At 29.0% G+C, this 14,028-nt stretch overlaps 1 protein-coding gene across 2 annotated transcripts in view; it reads right to left on the bottom strand.

Moving 5' to 3' along the window:
• Positions 1-12,121, bottom strand: part of LOC136079698 (thioredoxin domain-containing protein 5-like) — a 34,288-nt gene extending 22,167 nt beyond the window's left edge. For both annotated transcript variants that reach the window (XM_065795898.1, XM_065795899.1), the window contains exons 1-4: positions 11,864-12,121; positions 11,625-11,709; positions 10,369-10,427; positions 6,132-6,216 (exon numbers count right to left, since the gene is read on the bottom strand). In XM_065795898.1, the coding sequence (XP_065651970.1) occupies positions 6,132-6,216; positions 10,369-10,427; positions 11,625-11,709; positions 11,864-12,015 (381 nt within the window). In that variant the 5' untranslated portion in view covers positions 12,016-12,121. The remainder of the gene's footprint in view (positions 1-6,131; positions 6,217-10,368; positions 10,428-11,624; positions 11,710-11,863) is intronic.
• Between the last annotated feature and the right edge of the window lie 1,907 nt (positions 12,122-14,028).

Here is a 14,028-nt window from a genome sequence, read left to right as displayed (position 1 = left end):
TAAAATTATTATTAAAGTATTTATTTTAATTATTGAATTATATTGATATAAATTATTAAAATATTTATAATTTTTAGTTATTGAATTTATTGATAAAAAATAAATTTATTGGAACATTTTTAAAACAAAGATAAAAACCAGTATTGAAAAATAAAAGGAATAAAGAAAAAATTCGCTTTAACTTCTTTTCGCTTTAACAACCTGCTACCAATTAAAGTAGCATATCATAAGCTAGAAAACTAGTTTAAACGCTTTTGAAAATTTAAATAATTTTATAAAATTTTAGTATATGCATTTTCCAAATAACATCCTGATTATTTATTAAACCTTGCTTTTAAATCTCTGATTTTTTTTTCAACCGGTCAACCATGACTGACAAGAACTCATTTTGGGAGATCAAAATAGCATTTTTAGTAATTTCAGGCGGTCATTGACTGTTCACCGACCATCATTTTCCATGCTGGCTCTACCACATTTATAAGTAGTAGTAGTATTAAAATGCTACAACAGGTTTCTCTGTATAACCTATAGGTTATAGCAGCCTTATCTACATATTCAAATTTATTTTTAAATCAATATATAAAGATTACATGGAAATATAGTATAAAGAAGAAGATTTATCAACATTTTAAGTTATTAAATGTGCGCGACCCTAAATTCTTGAGCCAATTTTCAAAACTAATTTTCTGAAATAAAGCATAGAAACACCCTGGTGTTCAAACAGAAACACCCTGGGAGTCATCACAAAAGATGTTAAGCTTAAAAATAAGTGGTTTTTTATTTAAATGCAACAATATGTAATTATTACATATTTTTCATTTTTTGTATAGCCTAAGACCTTAAGATTATTTTGTATGTGTGTAGTAAAATTTTTTTTGTTGGTTTCTTTATGTTTCTGTCATTTCTTTTACAAATTGATTTTGGTTATGAAATTTATTATTTTTTGGGAACATTATAATCACTATCAATTTTTGTATGAACAAGATTGAACAACTAATTGTGTTAAATAATGTGCAGTCTGATGTGTTGGCAGAAATAAGAGAACAGAAACACTTGGATGAAGTAAACAAAAAATTTTGTTTCTAACACAACAAAAAAAGTTAAGATGATCTTTAAGTTATTTAAAATCATCTTAACTTTAGGAAACTAAGTTTTATATAAAACTAAGGCTTGGAAGCTCGTAAAAATAAATTTAACAACCAATTCAAACTCTTCCACAAAAAAATCTTGATCAAAAAAAAAAAAAAGAAAAAAAAATGTTATCTTTAACGGCTGGTGAAAAAAATACCTGAATGAACCCTATCTGGATCTTCTCAATGTCATTTAGGAGTTAGTTTGTTGCTATGAAGCAGGACAGTTGATCCAAAAAGAATAATCTGATTTTAATGCTTTAACATTTGACAAACTGTTGTATACAGACAATTGATACCACATTGTTGGAATACAAATGAATGTAAAAGATATGCTTACACAGTTCCAGTAAAACTTGTAAAAGTGCATTTTAATGCCAAGACAAAAAAAAAAAAATTCCATTTAGCAATTAAGATTGTTATAGAACTTTATTGGGCCACATGACACGATCATCTCCTGGTTGTTTTATACCACTTTTTTTCTACTACCAATAAAGTGATAGTTGCTCTTAGAATCACTACAGCAAAGAAAAAGCAGTTAATGAGAGAGCAATACCAAGTAAAATTATCAGATCACAATTGGATGGCGGCAAAAAACTCTACCAGTTTATGTTTTTTTAACAACAATGACAACATTGTTGAAAGAGCAGTTAAGATAACAAAAACTTTCCTCATGAAAGCACAATTCATCAAATTCTTACAGTCATGTACTGAGATAAATAGAAAACTGATGAAAAAATAAGAAGTTTTATAAATACACAAGTTGTAATATTACATTTTTAGTTATAGAAATATATATAATATGCAATATAATAACTTAAAGTGATTCGCAGAGCACAAAACTTTTAAATGGAAAAAGAATCAAGAGAAACTCTTCAACCATATCTTCAAGCCTGTCTTTAATTTAAACATTGAAGAGTTGAATTTTTTTGTGAATAAAAAGAAATAATTAATGTAAAAGTGCTAGTGCAATCATATGAACTGAAAGCAACCAATTTTAATTAAGAGCTGGACGTTGTTATTTTTGCACATGCTCAAAAGATGTATATAATGTTAATACTGAAAAAGGTGTTTAGATGTTAAAAAAATTTAAACTGGTTTTCAATCTCATCAATTCATCATTCAATCAACCATCTCATGGTTGATTATTATGGATAATATTAACCAACTTAAACAAAAAGACATTACCATGCTTAAGAAATAAATTGTTATACACCACAAAAAAAAAGTTTATGAATTTGTTGTTGTTGTTATTCTAAAATATGATCTAACTATCTTGAAGCAAGACTTTCAAAATTGATTTTTCAAAATTTTAACATTAAATACTTATTTCTACAAATTGAAAAATATTTTCAAACACAATTAAAATTAAATAATTTACAAAAAGGTAATGTTGAATACAAAAGAATACAAAGATCTATATGATTTTAAAGACACAAGTAATTTAAATTGTAGTTACAATATTATTGCAACAGTTATAATATTCTTGCCATATTTTTACCATATTGTTGCAATTATCTACTTCTTAAATAACAGCTTTCTGAACATATAGTTTCTACCAGAACTAGATAGCGTTCAAAGAAGAGATAATTGCTTTAGAAATGTGTGTGTGTTAAATACACAGATAGACTGCTTGAAAAACTGAACTTCAGTGTCACCGTCATTCATATGTAGTGAGAAGCTCATTTTGGTTTTAATGAAGAAAATATTGAGCAGCTAATACATATGTCCTTTGACAAAACAATTGACCTAAAAACTGTTGTTATAATAGTTATCTGTTGTGAAATTGCTGAACTTGACACTTAAGTTCACATAAACTAGGCTAAACTTTTATTTTTTGTTGTTGTTTATAGGTGTTTTTTTAGTTTTTTGTAGGCAAAATCATATTTGTAATAAAACAAAATCATATTTGTAATAAAAGTTCTGTTAGAACACTTTTTTTTTACAAAGCTTATAATTTAGTATTGTTTTTTTTTCAACATCTTCACTTCCAACAAGATTGCAAGCAACCACTACTAGAGTTGGAAGTTACTGGAAAAAAAATAAATGAAGTTTATAGAGCAAGATAACGATTGACAGATGACTTAAAAGATTGCAAATTATATGAACCAGGAAAACAAGATGAAGGAAGCATATTCCAAAGAACTGATGTTCAAGAAAAAAAACTGGATAAATGAGAATTTTTAGAGCACTTAGGAACAGTCATAGTAATAGGATTAGACTTAACAGAATGACGAGTAACAAGAGAATGAATTTTAGTAGATGGCACATGAGATGCTAGCTCTTTAGAGAAGTGTACATTATAGAAATTATAGAAAAGAGAAAGAGAAGCACCATTACGACGATGTGATAATGGTTGGAGGTTGGCTGCAAGATCAGGTCCAATTATGTTTACAATGTGTTTTTGCACCTTGTCTAAAAGAGAAAGGGCATGATTGGAAGATCCACCCCAAATATGGCAACAGTATTCCATACAAGGATGGATTTGAGATTTATAGAGATAAAGAATAGAATCCAGAATAAGAAAGTGGCAAGCACAATAAAGAGATGAAACATTAGCAGATGCTAATTTTGCAATTAATTTGATATCTCTTTTCAAGAGAGATCAGAAGAGTTAATCCTAGAAGATGCAGTGTAGATGACTCATTGAGTAGATTACCGTTCCTAAATATAGGAAGATTTAGATTATTGCAATAACAATTAGCTGAAAAAAATTGAGTTTTATCTATATTGAAGTTCACCAGCCACGTGAGCCCCATGCTTTAGCAGAAGTGAGATCCTTTTCAAGCTCAAATGCCCCCTACACACAATCAGAGAGTGTTGGCTTCTTATCAAGACAGAAATAAATAATAGTATCATCAGCGAACAATGCCACCTTAGATGTGAGAATATCTGGAAAATTATTAATGTAAAAAAAAAAGGGTATAAGGCCAAGGATAAAACCTTGAGGAACCCCTGAAGTGACAGGATATGAAGAAGAGTGCTGTTCATTGAGGACAACTTTAATACTACGATTGTTAAGGAAGGATTCAATAATCTTAAAGATGTTACCTGATAAACCATAAGAAGAAAGCTTATGGAGAAGACCAGCATACCGAACTTTATCATAAGCTTTAGAAATGTTAAGGGTGATACCTTAACCTCTCCACATCTATCTAATGCACGATAAAACCCATTAGTTAAGATTGAAATCAATATTGATGATCAAGTTAACAGATTCAAGATGAGAGATCAAGTGTTTGATAGTTAAAGACTCAAAAACCTTGCTTATGATAGGAAGAAGACTAATGGGACGGTAGTTAGATGGCACTTGGATCACTCTTTAGAGTTTTTGAAAATAGGGATAACAGATGCCGCTTTCTAGCAGGCTGGAAAGCAAGATTCTGATAGGCACTTGTTAAATAGTTTTGAAAGTATAAATGACAGCTCCGGAGAAAACTTCTGCAAGACTATAACAGGTATGTTGTCCGGACCACAAGCTGTAGAAGAGTCTAAGCAGAAAATCACTTTAGTTACAGAAGCTGAATATACAAATGTAAGCGATGGATCAACCTGTGGAACAACAGATTTACCCTTATTTTTATTTATCTATTTTTTTAAATTATTCACCTCCCCAAGGCCAAAAAAAGCCACTACAGTTGAGGAGGCTACTTTTGTGGTTACCACTCTATAACTTTAAACCACGAACCTCGATGGACAAGGCCATTGCATGGAGAAACAAGTTGAGTGCGGTACTACCAGGAACGTGGTGGGGATCAAACTTGGAACTTCCCTATGAGGCTAGCGCTCTCCAACTACACCATTACTGTATTATTATAGATTCTCTAGAAGTCACGAGAGCCTAATTGTTTTGCTGATAGATATGGAAGTTATGGTTTTGATTGGAAATTGCAGCAGCACAATAAAAGGAGAACCATGGAGAAGAGTGAGACTTGACTTGGAATCGCCAAGAGGGAATAAAAGATTCCATACCAGCCTGAATCCGTAAAGTTATGTAAGAAGCATTTGTCAGCCATAATACTCAAACATTTTTTGAAGTTTCGAGCCTTAATACTCAAACATTTTCTGAATGAATGTTACTTTTATTTTTACTAGTTACGCTTTTTACTATTTAATTTGATGCATGCAAAATTTCAATTTCCTTTAGAGAATAGGTATTTTGAAAAATTTAAATGAGACTTGAAAGAAGATAGAACCTTGATGATATTTGATTAGCTTGTTGCTTTGAATTATGACATTAAAAAATCCTCATCTTTTCCCTCTTCTGTAACATCTTGTCTTAATGCAATTTATTATGAATAAATTCTAATCCCGAATATTATAATATTCAAAATATTTTATTCATAGCTTGTGACTTTTCTATTGTAAACACATGAAGAATGTCTAGAAATAATAAACTGAATAAAAAGTCAAGTTTTAAAAACACTTTGTGTACTTGTATGAAGATATAATTTTGCATTTTGCAACAATTACTTAGTGATTATGCGTGCTTGTAATACAGATACATACAGTGCATGTATTTCAAATAAGGCAGAGCAAGTTTTCGAGCATAAAGCAAACATTTTTGTTATTATTATTTTGGTATTTTGTTAAACATTTTTACATATTTTAAAATTGCCCTTTTTTTTTGTAAATGTTATTCAAAACTTCATTAACATCTGATTGGTTTAATGACATTAATGATGTCATTAAACCAATAGAACACATCTAACTACTTGGAACAGTATGAAGCAATATCTTCGAGAAATTTTCATAAAGATGAATAAAAAAACAATTTTTATTTTTTAGAATCATTTCTTAGCTAAATTTCTGCTTACTTATACTTAAACTTATAGATAAACCACAAATAAAAATAATTATATTAAAAAATACTTTTTCAGTAGTTTAACTACTGAAATAACTAATTATTTAAACTAAGTTAAAATAACTAGTTGTGACACCTATTTATATAGTAAAAACTGAACAAGCTCAGATGACTTCAAAACATAAACCATAACTTACATTTTTTTCTACAAACTGTTTAAATTCACCAATATTACGATTCCCTCTAAATGTATATCGCTCTTGATTGACAAACAAAAGTAACCTATAAACAAAAATAATATACAAAACATTTATAATATACAATTATATTTAATTACTGGGCAAATGATCCAGAAAATTTTAAAAATGTCATTCTGTCTCAGATTTTGCTGATTTTTACACAGTTGAGAGTACTTGGTAAAATAAGAATTCCATAAAAACTTTAGCATCTAACTCCAAGAAGATCCTGAAATACTACCATGTTACTTTTAACAGAAGTTAACCAGGCCCCTCTTGTCCCTTTAGAATTGCAACACTTATTTAGAGGTTTCAAGTCACATAACTTTAACAATATTTAATCTTTTTACTTAAAAATTTGTAACTGGCTATTTTCAGGGGTGGCAAATCCAATGAAATGATTATAAAGCTAAACAAATATTTTTAAGTACCTGTATTTATCAATTTAAATAAATTTAGGCAATTTTTTATATGCATGATTTTGATGTTCAAGAAACTTATGCTGCCTTGATTATATCAACAAAAAAAATTATTACACCTCATTCTATATTTGTTAATCTTTTAAAAAATATAAAGATTTTGATCTGCAAGTATATGGATTTCCATATATGGATAAGGGGGCACAATCCCCACTTTTTTGTAGCAGAGTATTGCAATTGATTTTTCACTACCTTTCTGACTAGCTGAAGCTCTGAAAATTTTGGCATTTGTGTAGTGCCAATGAATGTTCATGTTAAAATTGTTTTCAGGGCTCCATGACATTAAGGGAGACTGAGGCAAGTGCCTCTTTTTTTGTAGTCGAATCTTGTGATTTTTCACTACTTTCCAGACAAAAATTTGCTCTAAAAATTTCAGCATTTGTCTAGTCTTGATGAACGTGGGTTAAAATTGTTTCCAGGGCAGATGACCAGAGGGCTGGGGCAATGGGGGACCCACTTTTCTCAAAAAAAAATTTTTTCCCATTTTTAATAAAGTAAAGATAACTTTGAAAATATTGTTTTTTTAATTTATATTTGGTTTTTCATCATTCGATGATCTTTCCTATAGTCTATAGGATTTTTGATTTGCAAGTGTATGGATTAAAAACCATCTAAAATAATGATTTTAACAGAATTTTACACTGTATAATTTAAAACTTTTTGAATATAAAAGAAAACAGACAGAACAACATTGATCTGTCAAAGAACAACAATTGAAGAATGCAAATTGATGTTATCAGAGACAATAAATAAATTAACAGCTCATTCCTACATTGCAAAATGTCAAGCAAGATACCTAAGGCAGCAAAAAAAATTTGGCAAAAGACCGCTGTATTGTCTTAGGCGATTTTGCAGAAAACTACACATTTGTGATTCAAGATAAAATCCAAAGTTAGCATTGGTGATAAAGTCAATGCAAGTTACATCCTGTTGCCCTCTATTTATTAAACAAAAATTAGTAGCTTAAAGAAATATCACTTTGCTTCATGGCAGAAGATAATGAGCATGACATTGGTTTTGTGTATGAAGTTCAGACACAAATAGTTAATTATTTAAAAGAACATCATCCTAATATATCAAAGACTATTTTTTAAATAGTTGTACTTCACAGTATAAAAACCACAAAAACCTTTACAATATCTGTTTCGATAAAGATGATTTTGATATTGATTTTTTGATTTGAGTCAACATTTTTTGCTACAAGTCATGATAAGTCACTAAGTGATGGTATTGGTGGCACTGTAAAACTATTAACTGCAAATGCAAGTCTACAAAGGCCCATAAGTGACCAGATATTGAATTGAAATAAAATGTTTGACTTGAAGGGATTATTTTATTCAAAATTGAAAAAAAAAGACTGACAAAATTGTGCACCACTTTGAAAAAACATTTTCAGTTGAATAGAACGAAACTAAGAGCTATCATCAATTTAACCCTATATCTATAGATACTGTTAGCTTTAATAGTATCTATAGATTAATCTATAGATACTGTTAGCTTTAAACGAACAAGTAAAGATTTTAATACACAGGTATGTTTTCTTTTTCTGGTATTCAAAGTATTCAACCTAATCAGCAAATTAACATCAATACATTTAAATTTCTATCAATACAATTTGTTATTCTGTGTAAATATGATATGTTTCATTGGATTGGTAAAATTGACAATATTAAGTAAAAATAAAATTGACAATATTAAGCAAGATGTTATGGTAACATTTATGCACCCGCATGGTCCTTTTAACAAACTTTTCTGGTCATCTAGAGAAGATGAGTATTGATTCCCAATTACCAATATAATTTGTATAATTGATGCACCTGTAACAGCAACTGGGTGTATGTATACTTTGACCATTGACACATCTTAGCAAATCTTAACACAATCATGAAACTTTATATTTTTGTGTTTTACTTTGCAAATAATTAAATAAAACAGAACAATTACAAACCAAAAAATTTTTTCAAGACAATATTTTTAAAGTTATCTTTACATTATTGATAATTCAAAAAAAAAGTTTTTGAGAAAATAAGTGGGGTATGGCCCCAGTACCCCAAGTTATGGAGCCCATGGTTGTCTGTCCGCAAAACACATGTTCATTAGGGCTAGACAAATGTTTAAATTTTCAGAGCTCTAGTTTGTCTGGAAAGTAGTGAAAAATCTATTGCAAGATTCCACTGCAAAAAAGTGGGGCACTTTGTCTCAGTCCCACCTAATGTCTTAGGACCCTAAAGACAATTTTAACATACAGATTCATTGGCACTACACAAATGCCAAAATATTCAGAGCTCCAGCTAGTCTGGAAGGTAGTGAAAAATCAATTACAATATTCTGCTACAAAAAAGTGGGGACTGTGTCCCCTTATCCATATATGGAAATCCATATACTTGCAGATCAAAATCTTTATATTTTTTAAAAAGGTCAATGAATATAGAAAAATATGTAATATATATTTTTTTGATATCACCAAGTCCACGTGGGTTTCTTGAGCATTAAAAACAGGTATATAAAAAATTGTCTAAATTTTTTTAAATTGATAAATACAGGTACTTAATAATAATTTTTTACACTTGTGATCATTTCGTTGGATTCATCACCCCCAAAAGTAGCCAGTTTCAAATTTTTAAGTAAAAAAAATCAAATATTTTTAAAGTTATGTGACTTGAAACCTCCAAATAAATGTTGCATTTCTGAGGGGACAAGATGGCCAGGGCAATATCTGCTAAAAGTAAAACAATCATATTTCAGGATCTTCTTGGAGCCAGAGGCTAAAATTTTTAAGGAATACTTATTTTACTAAGCACTCTTAACTGTATAAAAATTAGCAAAATTTAAGATGTATGGTGACATGATCTGGGTCATTTGACATGGAATTACTACTTTATTTATTTCTATTATTAAATATTGTAACAGAAATCAGTGAAGTTATTTTTTATTATTTTCTAAAATTTTGTCCACATGTCTTTATCATTTATAACTATTAATATAACAAAGTTTTATTAATAGTTATAAATAATAAAGTTTTTGTTTATTTGTATTAGGGCTGTCCATTAATTTAGTTAACAATTATTATGCAATTTTTATCTCCCCTTTCCTATTTTATCTCCACTTAACATTATCATGTCAAATTTTCAAAGACCTCCCAAAAAAATTATGTCAATAATTATTTATTTAAGACCCCGCCCCCCTCCCCTAAATAATAAATCAAGAAAAAAAAAAAAAATATAACAGAAAAAAAAAAATTAACTAAATTTATTAGATTAAAATTAATTAAAAGTAATTAAATTTATTACAATAAATAATTAAGTAATTAAATTTATTAGATATTGAAAACAATTTTTCTTGACTTCTCCCTCTTCCTTGTTATTAATTATCAAAATTATTTAGACAACAATTATCAAAAACATTTAGACCCCTCCCCTATTTTTTGCCCTATTACACTTCTGTAAGCCCTATTATTTATTTCTGTAACGCAGCATATACATTAGAAGCCAACAGGCTTCCACTATTCATGGCCATGACAGATTTTTTTTCACAATGTGTTATGCATATTTACATTTGACTACAGAAACCCTTAGGTTTGACTATATTACAACTTACATTGCCACCATGACTACAAACAATTCTTATGAATACCAAGAACATTTTTTGATGTTAGAGCTAATTTAAAAACAAACAATAATTTTTATGATTTGTAAGAATCTTATAGTCAGAAAACTTACGTTGGATATGCTTTTATACCTTCTGATGCACAAAGAGGTGTGTTAAGTGTGCAATCAACCTGTAAGCATAATATCAAAATATAATAGAACAAGAAATCAATAATTACTCTTCTTAATTTAAGTAAAAATTAGCTTATCTTAATATTCATTTCTCTTTAGCACTGCAAGAAAATTTTTTTTTTACACGCTTTAATACTTTTATTTGGTTTATAATAGACTGCAATAGAAAGGTTGCAGTCTATTATAAACAAATGAGTAATACTATCAGACTAATGTCTTTAAACCAAGACCAATACAATAAATAGTAGCTTATTATAATATATAATTATAATTGAGATGGTGTAGTTAGTGAAATAATTTAATCCAAAGAAAAATTGTAAGAAAATAGTTCCGTTGAACATTTACCTAAAGAAAAAATCCTTAAAATACTTGCTTGTATTTTAAATGCTTTCAAGTTGAAAAGCAGAAGTCAAAAAATCCCAAAATAGACTCCTGAATTTGAGTGGAGCTGTTAAAATCTCACTTCAAGTAAAAACATTTTTAGAAGCAAATTTCAAAAATTTGAATTTGCTATGAAAAAGCTGCTTAATCATAAAAAGTTCACTTGAGATACATTTACTGCCATAAAATACTTTGAACTTTTTTATGAAAAAGTTGTTTTAAATGCATTATTGAATATCATCTGGTTTATATGCCTTGTTTATATGTTTCAGTCATTTAGTTTCAACAGTTTCATATAAGCACAAATTAACCTTGAAAGTTAAACTTAGATCCAGCAGTTCAATTGAATCAAAGTGTTATAAAAACTTTTTTTTAAGAAAAAAAAAATCAGGTTATTAGGAGCACAAGAACTGATAATCCTACAGTTAAGTTACTCTCTCTTGTTGCTCTCTTGTCAATGGAGACTTTTTAAACATAAGAAATATTTATTGGAATAATAAAAGATAAAAGATTGCAGCCCTATGTCAACCTTCGTGTAGCAGCAGACTCCCTTGTAGCAGCAGGCTACAAAATAGTTGATGTATGTACTGAAGCCAATAAATATTCCTTATGTTTAAAAAGCATCCACTGGCAAGAATGCAACAAGCTAAAAATAAAATTATTCCGCCTAACTGTAGCTTTACCTAAGAACTTAACAGAAAAGATTTCTAAAACCAGAATAATTAAAAGCACACTCATATGTGGTTATCACTGGCTGCCTTTATAGACATACATTGAACTATAGTGAGATTATATTTTCAAAAAATGAAACAAACCTTAGCAACTTTTATGCCTTTTGAATAGACTTTGTCATCAGCATATTTATCCCATAGTGGCTGCATACGTTTGCAATGACCACACCTTAATCATACAAATAAATTTAAACAGAATGAAGTGAAAGAACAACAGTTTTTTCTAATTTACAACATAAAAAAAATATCTTTAATTATATCTACGTATAAAAACGAGGAGAAATAAGATAAAATAAAAAATCAAGACAAATGTTTACATTTACCAAGGTGCGTAAAACATGACAAAATGTGGGTAAGAGCTATGGTGAACAAGTTCAAAACTTTGAGTTGAGTATGACTCAGCCCCAATAGTTTCAGCTTTAACAAAATATTGAGAAACCCATAAGTAAAACAGAAAAATTTCATGTCTCCTCATTTTTTTATTTTTTTTTTATTTTACTGTATATTTTTTTGAATCTGATATTTATTTAAATGTTATATCTTACGGTTCTTTTAATCGTGTGCCGTTTTAAACATTGTGTACGAAAATATTTGACGGTTTTTTCTTGATGCTTTCTTCGAACGGCGTTAATAGCCTGCCAAAAGTCGGTAGCTAAAAAAAATAATTTATTTTACCAATGATATATTTATATATACGACCTCATATTATATATGTCTAACTTGCAGGATTTTATTGGACGAATAATGAAGCTGCTTTTTTTTATTTAAAAATATAGCCCGCCATTTGTAATAAGGGCAATAGCTGAAGCCGATGTGTGGAATATAAGTTAAAAATGCAAGTTTAGAGAATAAAAAGGTCCAAATAAGTTATAGATAATTCAAAAATACGTTTAACAATTATAAAATACTTATCAAAGTTTTTTTATGAGTCTAGGTAGTACCCCAAAGAATAAAAGTCATAAAAAAAAATTAAGATTTGGTTCATTAATCTATGTTCACAGAATACAAAAACTTTTAATGCAAAATTTTAATTTTGAGTAAAAATAATTTGGGTTTAAATCAACCAAGTAGTGTGTAATGTCCATAACAACACCATAGCAACCTTTTTATAAACAAAAAAAATTCCAATATATATATATATATAACTGCAAATTTCCAATATATGTAGAGCTGCAAAAATTATATATTGTAAATATTTAAAAATATTTTGAGTATTATAGTTTACCTTGCTTATTTTTTGGTCATATGTTGAATGATCATTTGCATTTCTTATATATAGTCTAATTGTTACAAAGGTTGTTTAAAACAGTATTTCTAGTATTTTGGAATTTTTCCACTTATACTGTTTACTGTTTGTATTACTTAAAAAATATTATGTCTAAAGGTATCAAGAAAAATTTTGTTTTTAAAAAGAAAAGAACTAATGTTCACCTTCATATTTGTTATAAAAATGATCAGCAAAAAAACTCACATCATCAACCACAAAAACAGAATACCCTTCAACAACAGAGTACCCTCCAACAACAATCTTCTTTCGAAAAAATTAATTTAAAGATACTGAGAGCCATCCACGAGAGCTACTTCATTTTGATTGATATGACTATTTTGAAGAAAATGTTTAAAATTGTTGTATGTAAATTATGCATCACTGAAAATAACTGATAGATCCGCGAATGGATTTTTCATTTTGCATTGACTTATATTGTATAAACTGTGAAAAACTAAGCAATTTTTTAGCACAAAAACTATTTCTACTGTAAATAATGTAGGAAGAGAGCCACATAAAGTTAATATACGTTGCATTCCGCAAAATTGGATTTCAGGCTATTAAAACTTTTGCAATAAGTATGAACACATATAATATTTTTGAAAATACTATTGATAATTTATAGGTATAAGGTATAGGATATACTGCTTATATGAATGCTGCAACTAAAAGTATGAGTAAGGCAGCCCAAAAATGATCTGAAAAGTCCCTACTACCATCGTATCACAATTAATGGCACGTGGCAAAAGCGCAGGTATTTGTCTCTTGATGGAGTCATGATAGCATTGATTTGAATAGACTGTGAAGTTCTTTCAAAACATTGCAGTGCTTGTCAATATTTTTTTTTTTAATTCGAATTCACTCCCAACAAGGCTGAAAGCAATTACTATTAGGTTGGGAGTTGCTGGAAAAATAGAATAGAGACTTGAAAAGTACGAGTCAGGAAAACATGAAGATGAGAGAGAGTTCCAAAGGGTTGAGGTGCAGGGAAAAAAAATAGACGAATAAAAGTTTTTAGAGTATACAGTAAAAGAATGAGACTTTGCTGAGTGACGAGTCAAGCAAGAATGAGTTATAGTTGATGGAACTAGAGATGATAGCTCCTTTTGAGTAGCGACCATGATTATATATTCAGAAAAAAAAAAGAGATCCGACTTTACGACGATGGGAAAGAGGCTCAAGCTTAGCAAATAGAGTGGATCCAACTACGTTTATTATGTA

The sequence above is a fragment of the Hydra vulgaris genome, chromosome 04 (genome assembly GCF_038396675.1).
Source record: "Hydra vulgaris chromosome 04, alternate assembly HydraT2T_AEP".
Lineage (NCBI taxonomy): Eukaryota > Metazoa > Cnidaria > Hydrozoa > Anthoathecata > Hydridae > Hydra > Hydra vulgaris.
The sequence above is the reverse complement of the archived record's forward strand: the minus strand, read 5'-3'. Positions and strand labels throughout refer to the sequence as shown.